The 17230-nt window shown below is 43.4% G+C and overlaps 1 protein-coding gene across 1 annotated transcript in view; it reads left to right on the top strand.

Moving 5' to 3' along the window:
• The window catches only part of LOC139583042 (cyclin-dependent kinase 19), a 75467-nt gene that overhangs the window by 10281 nt on the left and 47956 nt on the right, over positions 1 to 17230 (top strand). Inside the window, exon 2 of the mRNA XM_071413732.1 lies at positions 635 to 710. Coding sequence (XP_071269833.1) covers positions 635 to 710 — 76 coding nt within the window. The remainder of the gene's footprint in view (positions 1 to 634; positions 711 to 17230) is intronic.

The raw sequence follows: 17230 nt of genomic DNA, 5'->3' as shown, positions 1-17230 counted from the left end.
ATCTCAGATAATCAATTGTCCCCTGCATCGTAGTGTGCACACCACAATATGTCTCACATTTCTTCATTGGCAGGCACATCTCATCAATGCCTTTTCCCACCACCAGCAAGTTTTTACAAGGGCATAGGAATACCCTCAGAATACAATGTCAAGAAAAAATCCCTCCTGATTTTTCCTGACACTGCATTTATTAAATAAAGTCCTATTTGTCTTTGATCATACTGCACTGTGTGTGCTATGAGTTCTGTATGTAGGCTATGGTTGAAGCCAGAGCGTGTGTTTGCATTGGGGGTTGAAATGCAGGGTGGTTAGATAATGATGAGAGGCTGCACTCAACAACAACAGAGTACGCCTGTGGCGAGGGAATAGCTGTCTTCAGCAAGAGGATATTGCTAATGGCAGGGATTCTACTGTTCCGTAAGAACACGTTGAGCAGTCCGTCTCCATCATTTCCATATCCCCTGTCCTTTCTGACTCTCGGTCATAAACACACAACCTTCAATACCCGATGCAGTATTTTATTAATCTATCTATGTTCAAGAACAAGGGATTTGTCCCTGTGTTACATTGCCAAAGAAATAAAGCTGGTTTGTGATGTCCTGTTTTTTTGGGTTATTTGTCTGTTTCTCTGCAGGAAAGATGAGAAGGAGTATGCACTGAAGCAAATTGAAGGAACTGGAATATCGATGTCTGCTTGCAGGGAAATTGCTGTAAGTTAATATATTGCTTAAAGGTACTGTTTTGTCCTTTCTCCTACAGTGTTGTTTTCCCTCCTGTGTTTTCTCCTACAATAAGATACTATGTGTAGTCGCTGCACCGTGCCATTTTCTTGACTTTAACCCTTTAGCTGGTGCTATATTAAAGAGTAGAAACCTAACAACTGTTCTACTTTGTCTGTAGAGTGTATTCCTGTACTGATGTGCTTCTGGGATTGTAATAGCCCCAGAGTTGCGCAGTGTTCCTAATGGCATGAAGAATAGAGAAACATGATATATATATATATATATATAAATAAATAAATAAAGGTCTGCACATTTTATGGCTCCCACACGTCTACTGTATAGTGTTCAGGCCTCCAATGTGTTATAAACAATACAATATTTGCACACAAACGAGTGCCCTTGTGAAGACGCCGGCGTCCACCCAGCTCCTCTTTGCTTACACTCAGCGGTCGCTTACATTTTTCACTTGCTCTGCAGGTTATTCCTAACCCAGTGCAAAGCAGAAGCAGTCCAAGAACACATACTACACACAGGGGAGCTGTAGCCTCGTACCAACTGTCTTGATTTCGTGAGTTTTTGTCGGTTTGAAGGCAGCCCCCCGCACCTCTCTGATTCAGAGGGGATTGAGTGAAATGCGGAAGAGACATTTTTAGTTGACCGCATTCAGTTGTACAACTGACTAGGTCCCTTCCCTTTCCCTACATTTTGTTTCGCTACACGGATGTGATGCGTCTGTGTAGCGAAGTAGAATGTAAGCTCGTGAGATCAGGATGGTTCGTACCAGGCTAGGGGAGCTGACTGGGATATGTTATGTAAGTTCCACATACCAACCTCTCTAGGTATGTGCTACATGATCCACACAATATCAGAATGTTGTATGATGGTTACACTACTTGTTGTGGTGACAAACCTACTGTGTTTCTACCCACAATACAGTCAAGCTTACTCAGTGGGTGATGGTTGGCTGCAAACCGTGAAAGTAAAAAGAATGTGTGCGTTATTGTTTGGCTGGCTAATCTTGAAGAAAAAACTGTTCTTGGAGGGGGGGCGGGGGTCTTGAACACATTGTTAGTGGTCGATGGACTGTCAACGGAATAGTGAATTTAAAAAGCTATCCAAATTTGCACAGCTCTTGGAGGTACAGGATGGTAAATAAGGAGTCTAAATTTAAATCATGTACACAGTTTACAGCACGTATAAAAGGTGCAGAAAAATGCTTGTGTGCTAGTTCCCTCAACATTGCAGTACAATAATCAATATCAATAATAGGATTCAAATCAAATATACAATTTTTGTAATAGAAGAGGTAATATGCATAGTATTAGCTTGATATGTACACAATAAGATAAAAGATAATGAATATGTTGTATTTACAAATATAGTGGGTACCCACTGGGCACAGACGTCAATTCAACATCAGTTCCAGGTTGGTTCAACGTCATTTCATTGAAATGAAGTGGAAACAATGTTGATTCAACCAGTGTGTGCCCAGTGGGTAGTGTAGTGTCTGTATACTAGAGCAGCTGCGTTGACTTGGGGTGTGTTTGAGTGTTTATGGGTTGCGTTTGTGATTGTCTGTAAGGGTTGGATGTGTGGCGAGTCAGTGTGAATAGTCTCTAAAATGCAGATAGTCTCTAGTGTGAAAATAGTCTCAACGGTACAGGTCTGTGTAGGGAGACAGCTAGGGTTAGCTGTTCAGCAGTCTGATGGCCTGGCGGTAGAATTGAACAGAGGTACAGGCGTGTGTTAGCTACAAGCCGCTGCCTCAGCTCTGACTGCAGAAAGGGACTGACTGAATGACTGGATGCTCCATCTGGACCTGTCTACTCCTGCTCAGCCCAAACTCTCACTATCCAACACTCATTATTCCCATCCCAGGAGTGGGGACACCTATGGTATCCTCTCCAGGTGACCCTTAACACTTTAGCCTCACATAGTGTTCAACCCATGGAGATCCTGTTTAATTACAATAGGGGCTAGATCATAAAACCTCGGCGTTTTAGAATGGGGTGAAAATGGCAGCCATATTTGTCAGGAAAAAATCCAAACCAGTCTAATTGGAATGAATGGCAGTAGAGACATAATCCGGCTTTTACTTATGTTGGAACATAAGCATGTGATATGAATGGAATGTTGGCAATTAATTTGAGAAATTAATGTAATCATTCCTTAAACTGTCTGCCTAGCTAGCTAGCTAACAAACATACAGTGCAGATAAATTCATTATTTTACACAATCTTATCACAGCACTGGCAAACCATGGTTGACCAACTCCCTGACCAAAATGGCTGACCTTTCATCATAAGAAGGTTCATGTCCATTCTAGTATTCTAATTCCTGATTCTATGGTTCACCCACTTTGCTTTCAGAAGTAGCTATACAGGGTAACGATCATAGAATTAGGAATTACAATAGTAATTAAATAAGTAATTGAATAGAATATCTATGATAATTATAACAGAACATGAAGCTTTCATTCAAAAAAAGTCTCAGCTCAAATTCTACTATGGCAGCATTGCTTTGTTTTTCGAACCATCAGACGGAAATTCTGGCAAGGAATGTTACTAAAATTGTTCTGAATGAAAGTAAATATTGGTGTGTTGTGTTGGTGATCTGAACCAGTATTGGGCATCTAGCTAGCGTGTTTAGCCTGTTCTGTTTGCATAGCCCGCCTCTCCCAGTTTCTCTCCACAGTGGATCCTATCATCCTGGCCTATGACCGTGTGTAGCTGCACACTGTTAGTCGGTGTCAGGTTACTGCTCTGACTCTATTACTGCTCTGCTGCTCTCTCTCCTGGCGCCGTCCTCTAGTTTGTGCTACAGGAGACTGAATTGTCAGATGGCACAGAGTTCTGGCCAGCGTGCAATTTTTCCTTCGTGTGATCTCTGATGCTTATTCATTGTACTATAAACTGATGGATTAGTCAGCCCTGTGTCACCACTGGCTGGCTTGCCCTCATGACTACTATAACTTGTAATGCTGTTGAAATGCAAACACGTCCCTGGAAAATTGCCCATAGTTAGTTCAATTCATGAATTTCATTCTCTTACCTTTTTCTTTTTGGTATTGCTATGGGATTGACCCAGACCCTGTGGACACCCTCAGGAGGAAAGCTGCAGACCTGGGTTCAAATACAAGCCTGTTTGTTATTTTAAAAACATATTTTCATTAAATACTTACTTTCTTTGTATTCAAGTATTTTCAAATAATATGGCCCGAATCAACTGCTTCTATTGGAAGTAGGCCTATTTGGAAATATTCCAAATACCAAACAGACCTGGGTTCAAATGCATGGGAGCATTTATTTGTATTTAAAAATGCACTATGTTCAAATTAGCGTAATGAGAGTTAATCAGTTCTAAAAGTGTTTGTGCACTTCTTTATATTGATTAATCGCATTGTCTGTAACTATTCAAAATACACTGAAAACATCTTGTACAAGTGGGAAATAGGACAAATAAAAGCACCCACCAAATTATTATTATTATTGTTATTATTATTATTAGATGAGCAGTCCAACAGCAGGCATCACATCATAACACCCCGAGGGGCTCCTGCTGGAGTTAAGAGCCACCAGAAATGGATTTTGCTCAAAGTCTCTCAGACCAACTTCGCTTCAACAGAACAATGGACTCTTTGTGTCACCACCACTGCAACCCTCCATTTTGTTGTGCAAACTGTGCTAGAGTTTAATGTTTGGCATGCCACACTCACAACTGACTGAGGGAGGTTTTGCTGCCATGTGTTATTGGTTTTGTGCATTCAAATGGCTTGAGGATCTTTTTTGCTTTTTCCATGTTGGTATGTCCCTTCAGAAGTTGTGGAAAAATCATTATGTGTAATACATTTTCAGAAGCGAATGTACAGTACTTTTTGAAATTGCGCAATCATTGGAATTAATTAATGTATTTATTTATTCAAGCTTTTGCATAATGTAATGGGTAATGTTTCCTCATGAAACCAGATGACATGCAATAGCTTATGCACTGAGTGGACAAAACACCATAATATTGAGTTGCACCCCCTCTTTTCCCCTCAGAACAGCCTCAATTCTTTGGGGCATGGACACTACAAGGTGTTGAAAGCGTTCCACAGGGATGCTGGCCCATGTTGACTCCAATGCTTCCCACAGTTGTGTCAAGTTGGCTGGATGTCCTTTGGGTGGTGGACCATTCTTGATACACATGGGAAACAGTTGAGCGTGAAAGACCCAGCAGTGTTGCAGTTCTTGACACTCTCAAACCAGAGCGCCTGGCACCTACTACCATACCCCGTTCAAAGGCACTTAAATATTTTGTCTTGCCCATTCACTTTCTGAATGGCACACATACACAATCCATGTCTCATTTGTCTGGAGGCTTAAATATCCTTCTATCGCCTGTCTCCTCCCCTTAATCTACACTGATATGAAGTGGATTTAACAGGTGACATCAATAGGGGATCATAACATTCACCTGGTCAGTCTATGTCATGGAAAGAGCTAATGTTTTGTGCACTCAGTGTATGTTGATGTGTAGGCTTATTAATTGTATTGAATTAAGCAAGGTCTTGTAACTCATCTGCGTCAAAGGATCCACATGTAACCAGTAACCAGTAACCAGTAACCATGTAACCAGTGCACTGCCACTGAGCTGGTTGTTGAAACAGAGCTTAAAGCAGCTGGTTGCATAATGTACTATAGACCAGTCAGTGAGGATTCAAGTTGAACCTCTCTCACCCCTTAAATCCCTGTTACACAGGAGACTATGTTTAGATGATACTGGGTAAGTCCTCAGGAAATGAACTGACCTGTGGAGGCCTGTACTAAATAAAGGCCTCAGAGTGTGAGCCTTCCTAGAGAAAGAATCCTGCTCGCTTTCACTCAGGTCTGCCAGTGGGCTTATCCATGTCTGTGGTTGATGGGGTTTCTCAATCACTTTTTCTCTGTCGACTTTTACTAGATACAGCGGTAGCAGTGTATTAAACATATCTTTTAGATGTGTCATTCTCTGTTTTCTCTCAAACTCAGTCAGTGGTCAATAGACGTTTGGTGATAAGCCTACTTCTCATAAGTGGGCTATTGCCGCTTATGGTGTGGCCTGAGGTCAGCCAGTACTTCTCACTTGTTGTACAAGGGCTTTTTAGGTCTGTGACTCATTTTATTTTTTATTTTTTTATTTCACCTTTATTTAACCAGGTAGGCTAGTTGAGAACAAGTTCTCATTTGCAACTGCGACCTGGCCAAGATAAAGCATAGCAGTGTGAACAGACAACACAGAGTTACACATGGAGTAAACAATAAACAAGTCAATAACATGGTAGAAAAAAAAGAGAATCTATATACAATGTGTGCAAAAGGCATGAGGTAGGCAATAAATCGAATAATTACAATTTAGCAGATTAACACTGGAGTGATAAATCATCAGATGATCATGTGCAAGAAGAGATACTGGTGTGCAAAAGAGCAGAAAAGTAAATAAATAAAAGCAGTATGGGGGGTGAGGTAGGTAAATTGGGTGGGTAGTTTACAGATGGACTATGTACAGCTGCAGCGATCGGTTAGCTGCTCGGATAGCAGATTTTTAAAGTTGTTGAGGGAGATAAAAGTCTCCAACTTCAGAGATTTTTGCAATTCGTTCCAGTCGCAGGCAGCAGAGAACTGGAAGGAAAGGCGTCCAAATGAGGTTTTGGCTTTAGGGATGATCAGTGAGATACACCTGCTGGAGCGCGTGCTGCGGGTGGGTGTAGCCATCGTGACCAGTGAACTGAGATAAGGCGGCACTTTACCTAGCATAGCCTTGTAGATGACCTGGAGCCAGTGGGTCTGACGACGAACATGTAGCGAGGGCCAGCCGACTAGGGCATACAGGTCACAGTGGTGGGTCGTATAAGGTGCTTTAGTAACAAAACGAATGGCACTGTGATAAACTGCATCCAGTTTGCTGAGTAGAGTATTGGAAGCTATTTTGTAGATGACATCGCCGAAGTCGAGGATCGGTAGGATAGTCAGTTTTACTAGGGTAAGTTTGGCGGCGTGAGTGAAGGAGGCTTTGTTGCGGAATAGAAAGCCGATTCTTGATTTGATTTTGGATTGGAGATGTTTGATATGAGTCTGGAAGGAGAGTTTGCAGTCTAGCCAGACACCTAGGTACTTATAGATGTCCACATATTCTAGGTCGGAACCGTCCAGGGTGGTGATGCTAGTCGGGCGTGCGGGTGCAGGCAGCGAACGGTTGAAAAGCATGCATTTGGTTTTACTAGCGTTTAAGAGCAGTTGGAGGCCACGGAAGGAGTGTTGTATGGCATTGAAGCTCGTTTGGAGGTTAGATAGCACAGTGTCCAAGGAAGGGCCGGAAGTATATAGAATGGTGTCGTCTGCGTAGAGGTGGATCAGGGAATCGCCCGCAGCAAGAGCAACATCATTGATGTATACAGAGAAAAGAGTCGGCCCGAGAATTGAACCCTGTGGTACCCCCATAGAGACTGCCAGAGGACCGGACAACATGCCCTCCGATTTGACACACTGAACTCTGTCTGCAAAGTAGTTGGTGAACCAGGCAAGGCAGTCATTAGAAAAACCGAGGCTACTGAGTCTGCCGATAAGAATATGGTGATTGACAGAGTCGAAAGCCTTGGCCAGGTCGATGAAGACGGCTGCACAGTAATGTCTTTTATCGATGGCGGTTATGATATCGTTTAGTACCTTGAGCGTGGCTGAGGTGCACCCGTGACCGGCTCGGAAACCGGATTGCACAGCGGAGAAGGTACGGTGGGATTCGAGATGGTCAGTGATCTGTTTGTTGACTTGGCTTTCGAAGACCTTAGATAGGCAGGGCAGGATGGATATAGGTCTGTAACAGTTTGGGTCCAGGGTGTCTCCCCCTTTGAAGAGGGGGATGACCGCGGCAGCTTTCCAATCCTTGGGGATCTCAGATGATACGAAGGAGAGGTTGAACAGGCTGGTAATAGGGGGTGCGACAATGGCGGCGGACAGTTTCAGAAATAGGGGGTCCAGATTGTCAAGCCCAGCTGATTTGTATGGGTCCAGGTTTTCCAGCTCTTTCAGAACATCTGCTATCTGGATATGGGTAAAGGAGAAGCTGGGGAGGCTTGGGCGAGTAGCAGCGGGGGGGGGCGGGGCTGTTGGCCAAGGTTGGAGTCGCCAGGAGGAAGGCATGGCCAGCCATTGAGAAATGTTTGTTGAAGTTTTCGATTATCACGGACTTATCAGTGGTGACCGTGTTACCTAGCCTCAGTGCAGTGGGCAGCTGGGAGGAGGTGCTCTTGTTTTCCATGGACTTTACAGTATCCCAGAACTTTTTGGAGTTAGAGCTACAGGATGCAAATTTCTGCTTGAAAAAGCTGGCCTTTGCTTTCCTGACTGACTGCGTGTATTGGTTCCTGACTTCCCTGAACAGTTGCATATCGCGGGGGCTCTTCGATGCTATTGCAGTTCGCCACAGGATGTTTTTGTGCTGGTCGAGGGCAGTCAGGTCTGGAGTGAACCAAGGGCTATATCTGTTCTTGGTTCTGCATTTTTGAACGGAGCATGCTTGTCTAATATGGTGAGGAAGTAACTTTTAAAGAATGACCAGGCATCCTCAACTGACGGGATGAGGTCAATATCCTTCCAGGGTACCCGGGCCAGGTCGATTAGAAAGGCCTGCTCGCAGAAGTGTTTTAGGGAGCGTTTGACAGTGATGAGGGGTGGTCGTTTGACCGCGGACCCGTGGCGGATACAGGCAATGAGGCAGTGATCGCTGAGATCTTGATTGAAGACAGCAGAGGTGTATTTGGAGGGCAGGTTGGTCAGGGTAATGTCTATTAGGGTGCCCATGTTTACGGATTTAGGGTTGTACCTGGTGGGTTCCTTGATGATTTGTGTGAGATTGAGGGCATCAAGCTTGGATTGTAGGACTGCCGGGGTGTTAAGCATATCCCAGTTTAGGTCACCTAACAGAACAAACTCTGAAGCTAGATGGGGAGCGATCAATTCACAGATGGTGTCCAGGGCACAGCTGGGAGCTGAGGGGGGTCGGTAGCAGGCGGCAACAGTGAGAGACTTATTTCTGGAGAGATTAATTTTTAAAATTAGAAGTTCGAACTGTTTGGGCATAGACCTGGAAAGTATGACAGAACTTTGCAGGCTATCTCTGCAGTAGATTGCAACTCCTCCCCCTTTGGCAGTTCTATCTTGACGGAAAGTGTTATAGTTGGGTATGGAAATCCCAGAATTTTTGGTGGCCTTCCTAAGCCAGGATTCGGACACGGCAAGGACATCAGGGTTGGCAGAGTGTGCTAAAGCGGTGAGTAAGGCAAACTTAGGGAGGAGGCTTCTGATGTTGACATGCATGAGGCCAAGGCTTTTTCGATCACAGAAGTCAACAAATGAGGGTGACTGGGGACATGCAGGGCCTGGGTTTACCTCCACATCACCCGAGGAACAGAGGAGTAGTAGGATGAGGGTGCGGCTAAAGGCTATCAAAACTGGTCGCCTAGAGCGTTGGGGACAAAGAATAAAAGGAGCAGATTTATGGGTGTGGTAGAATAGATTCTGGGCATAATGTGCAGACAGGGGTATGGTGGGGCACGGGTACAGCGGAGGCAAGCCCAGGCACTGGGTGATGATAAGAGAGGTTGTATCTCTGGACATGCTGGTCTCAATGGGTGAGGTCACCGCATGTGTGGGGGGTGGGACAAAGGAGGTATCAGAGGTACGGAGAGTGGAACTACGGGGTCCATTGCAAACCAAAACAATGATAATGATAACTAGCCTGAACAACAGTATGCAAGGCATATTGATATTTGAGAGAGACATACAATAAGGCATAAAGTGATTGCAGGTCTTGATTGGGAGAGCTAGCTAAAACAACAGGTAAGATAACAGCAGCAATAACAGGGTGCTAGTCTAACACAGCAACAACAGGTAAAAATGGCGACGACTAGGCAGAGAGGGTCGGATTAACTACACACAGATCCTGAGTTAAAGCACAGAGCCGACAGATAAAACACAAATAAACAGAATGGAGTACCGTGAATTAATGGACAGTCAAGCAGGCATCAGCTATGTAGCCAAGTGATCATAGTGTCCAGGGGGCAGCCGTAGATGGAGCAGGGAGGCCTCCACTAAGCTAGCACGCGGCGTTTAAAGTTAGTAGCCCGGGGGGTGGTCTGCTCAGACGGAGGGGGTCTGCTCAGACGTGGTCGTGTCGACAGAGAATCCAAGCCGGATGGCGATGGCGAAAGAGAGGTTGTGAATTGTAGAATTGTGTTTGCTAACTGGTGCTAGCTTCGTGGCAGTGGCGCTAGCTGCGCTAGCTGCAAGCTAGCTGTGAGGATCAGAAGTAGTGGCTCAGGGATTACGGCAGGAATCCGGCGTTGTTGTCGAGAGACAGTCCGATGCTGGTAAATTGGTGAGTAATATCCAGGTTAATAACAGGGCTGGTGTCTGTGCAGAAGGTAAAAGCTGCTAGCAGCGGCAAAAAATGGCTAAATTAGCTTGTAGCTGATTTAGACCAGTTCTGATGGATTGGCAGGGCTCTGTGTCGGCAAAAAAAGGTCCAGTCCAATTGGCAAAAGAGGTATTGTAGCCCAAGAATTCGCTGGTAGACCTCTTCGGCTAGCCGGCAGATGGGCCTAGCTCGAGGCTAGCTCAAGGCTAACTGGTGCTTGCTTCGGGACAGAGGTGTTAGCCAGTAGTAGCCACTCGGTTGCAGCTAGCTAGCTGTGATGATACGGTGTAATTGTCCAGAGCTTGCGTCAGGAATCCGGTGATGTGGTAGAGAAAAAGCAGTCCTATATGCTCTGGGTTGATATCGCGCTTGCAGACTGGCAGGTATTGGCCCGAGCTGAAGCTGGCTGTGTCCGAGTTAAGGGTGAAGACCGCAGCAGTGGCTAACTGACTACTAGCTAGTAGCTAGTTATCTGGCTAGCTTCTGATTGGGGTTACGGTTCTAAAGTATAAAAAAGGAACATCTGAGCAGTGCAGAACATCTGAGCAGTGTATTGGCACTGCAACACCAATAAAAACCCTGTTATTGTGCAATTCTGGCATCCATTTCACCCATTCTACTTTGAGAGTCTATTTCTAAACTAACAGGTGTGGGTCTGTTGTTGGTCCAATTTAGATTGACCCACCTCAAGGGTTGAAACATTGTTTGAAATGCAGTGTTTCCCCTGAAGCAAGTCCCATTTTCCCTTTAGTTTTATATCAGAAAATGGCTTTTGTTTTAATACAATAAAGGGGACCAGGGTAAATGTCCTTCAGACTAAACAATGACAACAGTGATTTGCACAAATATGTACTTTGTTTCCCGAAAACAAGAGGGAGGGCCAGAGGGAAATGAGTGAGTGATAAATGAAAGATGAAGAGGTTGCAAAAAAACGTATTGTTTATGTTGTAAAAAAGTTTTTAAAAAGGCACTCAGGGGATCTTTCATCTGATAAGCCCACATTCGGAAGGGCGCCACATTGGCTAAGCTACACATTACGTTTTAACACTACACCACGCAAAACCACACCACTGGGAACATTGGCAATCAGGTTTACTAGGGGACAGGGATAATGGGTCCCTCGACACAAGACACCTGATACTGAATTTTCTGTGAATCCTATGATCATGGATTCCCTCTGGGACCTGCTTTGGCTCGATCTCAGAGTAGTTTTGCTATTCACTCCGTCAGCCAGACCCAGTCAGCTATTCTCTCCCACCATTCTAATCACTGTGCAAACATGACCACATTTTGGTTGTGTTTGCATAGGGAGGGGGTTGACAGGCTCTCACTTGGTTTCCATGGATGAAATGAAAGTCAGTGACAGTGTGTCCATGCCGAGGAAGATCTTTTTAGTACAGTAGCTAGATAGGGGAGACGGTTGTATAATTGGAATTTTGTTTCATATGAAGTTAATAAAGGAAAATAGAGGTAGAAGCTAGCTTAATGATGATATAAAACCAATGGCCATTTTAAATTGAATTGCTCTGCATCTTTTTATGGCACACATTAGCCATGAGATGGGGAGTTATATTACGTACCTAAGAGAACCTGCGTGTGGGTATCCATTCTGTTCAAGAATATGCCGCAAGTAGCTACACTAATCTTCCCCAGAGCCACAGAGACCATGGTTACTCAATGACACAGCAGAGTCAGCAGGTTCTGGGCGACACGGAATAACAAGAGCAAATGGCTGGCGGCGGCACGAGCAGAGAGAGCGGAATGCTTGCCTTGCCTTCACTTTGTTCAGTCTCAGGGGAAAAGCTTGGCGTAATGGTGCTCGGTCCCAAACACACACACACAGCAGCAGCAGCATGCTTCCTGGATTTATCGACCCAGTGCACTGTAGCCGCGTGAGGGAAGCCAGCAAGTTAGTCAGTCCTCGGCTACGTCCCAAATAGCACCCTATTCCTTATGTAGTGCGCTTCTTTTTACCAGGGCCCATGTGGCTCTGAATAAAAATGAGAGCACTCTATAGGATGTCATTTGAGACTTAGCCCAACTCAAGGAAACACTGTTTTCTTGTGGTTCCTCTCACTCTCTTATCCCCCTTCTTTGCGCCAAGTCACATTAGTGACTTGTTTTGACTCTTGATCATTGAGTGTAATACAAAACCCACATTGATCTAAACCCTTGTACAGTACCAGTCAAGTTTGGACACACCTACTCATTCCAAATAATGTATTGTGTCATTTCGGAGTCACTTTTGTTGTAAATGAGAATATAGTATTTTTCTAAACACTTCTACATTTATGTGGATCAATAATATAATTTCAAGCATTCCACATGAAGCTGGTTGAGAGAATGCCAAGAGTATGCAAAGCTGTCATCAAGGCAAACGGTGGCTACTTTGAAGAGTCTCAAATGTAAAATATATTTTGATTTGTTTAAAACCTTTTTTTGTTGTTGCTTACTACAGTACATGATTCCTTGTGTGTTATTACATAGTTTGTCTTCACTATTATTATACAATGTAGAAAGTAGTAAAAAATTATGAAAAACCCTTGAATGAGTAAGTATGTTTAGGTTTTTGACTAGCACTGTAAATGTGACAATGTATAATGTGCTAATGACTGCCAAAGCTTAAATGTCCCTAGAAATAAACTGAATTGTTAGCTATTTAACTGTCCAAATGATATGTGGTGTTACTTACAGTTTATAAGGGTCAGGGGTGGTTAGTGGCCTGAAAGCCAAAGACCTCGTGGATCCAGGTCGTATGTGCCTTATTTTTAAAGGTGTATTGGCTGTCCTGGCCACAGAGGCTGTACTAACGTTTGACCCAAATCTAGCCAGAGCTTTCCCTGTAAAAAAAAAAGACACATTTTTTCCCAGAACAGGCCAAGGACTTATGTTCTTGCCACACATTCACTATGAGGGTTCTGGTTAGGCTACATTGTTTTAATGCATTTTTTTCTTGTTCTCAATTTGTATTTTCTTTCCTGTTATTGTTACTGATTTCGACAGACAAACAGGAAAGATTTGAAGCAGGAAATGTGTACAATATTGGGATTTACAGCACGGTCACAAAAGATTGATTACACAAGACTTGTCTATTTTATGGATCTAGCAGATTGATAGTGCATAAATCGTGAACTTTTGATGTTAATTGCCACAATCGTTAATTGACATGCTATGTGTAGCAGAAAAAAGTAATCAGCGACACAAATCCAAACAAAGATGGCAACAACACAGACGACAAGACAGCTCGTGCCCTGACTGCCCCATGTACCTGAGCATGTTGAGGTACTACCTTAAAGGGATACTTCGGGATTTTGGCTATGAGGCGCCTTACCTACTTCACCAGAGTCCGATTAACATGTGGATACCGTTTTTATGTCTGTGTCCAGTAATGAAGGAAGTTAGAGGTAGTTTTGTGGAAGTCTTTGTATCTGCTAGCATTGCCCCATGTACCATGGGGTATGAAATTATTGACACCCTTGATGAATATGAGCAATAATTCTAGAATAAATAATTCAAATACTGAGCTATATTGTATGCCAAAAATATTTTGGGGAATTATATTATTTATCCACATAAATGTAGAAGTGTTAAGAAACATTCTATTCTTATTTACAATAAAAGTGACTCCAAAATGACATTATTTACTATTCATTTATATTGGGCACAAAATAATCTGAAATGCAACCAAACTGAACACCAAATGCATCCAACAAGTTTGTAAAGGTACAACCTTCATGTAGTCATTGCCTGCTAGGAATATGGAACCAAATACTAAACTTTTGACTACTTTATTTATAAGAATCTTTAGTGGTGTCAATAATTTGGACCCCTACCTTTTAGAAAAAAGTATGTATTACTTGCTGAACAAATATCTTTCTCTGAGCAATTGTATTAGTATAAAATAATACAATTACCTTATTTTTTTAGCATACAATATAACTCAGTATTTTAGTTATTTTATACAGTCATTAAATATTGCTCATCTTTATCAAGGGTGTCAATAATTTCAGACCCCAGTGTAGATATGACCTCATCTTGACCCAGTCAGAGTTTTTCTATACTCTGCACAGTAAAATGTCCCCTGGGATAGCTGCCATTTTCTTCCTGTGACCCAAAGAGAGAGAGAGAGAGAGAGTGGATTATGGGCATCTGATTACGGCAGTGAGGTTTCACTAAGGCGATGCCCCCTGTAAAGGAACATGAACATTGACAGAGGCTGTCCTCCTGGTTACAGTACGTTGTTGTTGCACTATCCTCGCTTTACTCTTGTTCTGTGTTCTCAAATTCACTTCAGATTGGAGTGATTCTACGAAGGTCCAATCCCCTGTGATGGACTCACTGCAACAAGCTTATTGAGTCTGTGTCAAAGGGGATTGAGTATTAACCTGAAATTTTAAGATGAAAAACCAGCGCTGTTATCCTACTGTACTGTATGCATAGCCTGGACTTCCCCAGGATAAACACAATGTGTTGTTTATACCAGATACTGTTTGCTCTTTATCATAACAAAATTACCTTTAGACATTTCGTAGTCATGTGACTGCACAGGATCACTGTTTTATTAGTTTAGATGATTATAAACAGTGCATACTGTTGAACGCTGTACTATGAGAAACAGTGGAGGCTGCTGAGGAGAGGACGGCTGATAGTAATGGCTGGAATGGAGTCAATGGAATTTTATCAACCACCCAGAAACCATATATTTGATACCATTCCGTTGACTCCATTACAGGTATTATTATGAGTCGTCCTCCCCTCAGCAGCCTCCACTGATGAGAAACCAGATGTGTGACGGTCATGGAATTTTGAATGACGATTATCGGCCAAATGAAGCGGTCATTATATACTATACAGCTGAAGTCGGAAGTTTACATACACTTAGGTTGGAGTCATTAAAACTTGTTTTTCAACCACTCCACAAATTTCTTTTTAACAAACTATTGTTTTGGCAAGTCCGTTAGGACATCTACTTTGTGCATGACCCAAGTCATTTTTCCAACAATTGTTTACAGACAGATTATTTCACTTATAATTCACTGTATCACAATTCCAGTGGGTCAGAAGTTTACATACACTAAGTTGACTGTACCTTTAAACAGCTTGGAGAATTCCAGAAAATTATGTCATGGCTTTAGAAGCTTCTGATAGGGAAATTGACATAATTTGAGTCAATTGGAGGTGTACCTGTGGATGTATTTCAAGGCCTACCTTCAAACTCAATGCCTTTTTGCTTGACATCATGGGAAAATCCAAAGAAATCAGCCAAGACCTCAGGAAAAACATTGTAGACCTCCACAAGTCTGGTTCATCATTGGGAGCAATTTCCAAACGCCTGAAGGTACCACGTTCATCTGTACAATCAATAGTACACAAGTATAAACACCATGGGACCACGCAGCCGTCATACCGCTCAGGAAGGAGACGCCTTCTATCTCCTAGAGATGAACGTACTTTGGTGCGAAAAGTGCGAATCAATCCCAGAACAACACCAAAGGACCCTGTGAAGATGCTGGAGGAAACCGATACAAAAGTATCTATATCCACAGTAAAACGAGTCCTATATTGACATAACCGGAAAGGCCGCTCAGCGAGGAAGAAGCCACTGCTCCAAAACCGCCATAAAAAAGCCAGACTACGGTTTGCAACTGCACATGGGGACATAGATCGTACTTTTTGGAGAAATGTTCTCTGGTCTGATGAAACAAAAATAGAACTGTTTGGCCATAATGACCATCGTTATGTTAGCAGGAAAAAGGGGGAGGCTTGCAAGCCGAAGAACACCAGCCCAATAGGGAAGCACGGGGGTGGCAGCATCATGTTGTGGAGGTGCTTTGCTGCAGGAGGGACTGGTGCACTTCACAAAATAGATGGCATCAAGGAAAATGATGTGGATATATTGAAGCAACATCTCAAGACATCAGTCAGGAAGTTAAAGCTTGGGTCTTCCAAATGGACAATGACCCCAAGCATACTTCCAAAGTTGTGGCAAAATGGCTTAAGGACAACAAAGTCAAGGTATTGGAGTGGACAGAACTGAAAAAGCGTGTGCGAGCAAGGAGGTCTACAAACCTGACTCAGTTACACCGGCTCTGTCAGGAGGAATGGGTCAAAATTCACCCAACTTATTGTGGGAAGCTTGTGGAAGGCTACCCAAAACCGTTTGACCCAAGTTAATCAATTTAAAGGCAATGCTACCAAATACTAATTGAGTGTATGTAAACTTCTGATCCACTGGGAATGCGATGAAAGAAATAAAAGCTGAAATAAATCCTTCTCTCCACTATTATTCTGACATTTCACATTCTTAAAATAAAGTGGTGATCCTAACTGACCTAAGACAGGGAATTTTTACTAGGATTAAATGTCAGGAATTGTGAAAAACTGAGTTTAAATGTATTTGGCTAAGGTGTATGTAAACTTCTGACTTCAACTGTATATACAACAGTATGTGGACACGCCTTCAAATGAATCCACTCATTTGAAGGCGTGTCCACATACTTTTGTATATACAGTTGAAGTTTACATACACCTTAGCCAAATACCTTAGCTAAATACATTTAGACAGGACTGGCAAAAAGTGCTCTTCACTGACGAGTTGCGGTTTTGTCTCACCAGGGGTGATGGTCGGATTCGCGTTTATCGTCAAAGGAATGAGCGTTACACCGAGGCCTGTAATCTGGAGCGGGATCGATTTTGGAGGTGAAGGGTATTTCATGGTCTGGGGAGGTGTGTCATTGCAGGCAGATGATGCTGTGACAACAAGCTCACTCATCTCATGGCTGTGCGTTACAGGGAAGACATCCTTCTCCCTTGTGGTACCCTTCCTGCAGGCTCATCCTGACATGACCCTCCAGCATGACAATGCCACCACGCACAGAACGAGCAGTATGGCTGATTTCCTGCAAGACAGGAATGTCAGTGTTCTGCCATGGCCAGCGAAGAGCGCGGATCTCAATCCCATTGAGCACATCGGGGACCTGTTGGATCGGAGTGCGAGGGCTAGGGCCATTCCCCCCAGAAATGTCCGGGAACTTGCAGGTGCCTTGGTGGAAGAGTGGGGTAACATCTCAGCTTTT

The sequence above is a fragment of the Salvelinus alpinus genome, chromosome 8, assembly GCF_045679555.1.
Source record: "Salvelinus alpinus chromosome 8, SLU_Salpinus.1, whole genome shotgun sequence".
Lineage (NCBI taxonomy): Eukaryota > Metazoa > Chordata > Actinopteri > Salmoniformes > Salmonidae > Salvelinus > Salvelinus alpinus.
This window is presented reverse-complemented; position numbering and strand designations above follow the sequence as displayed.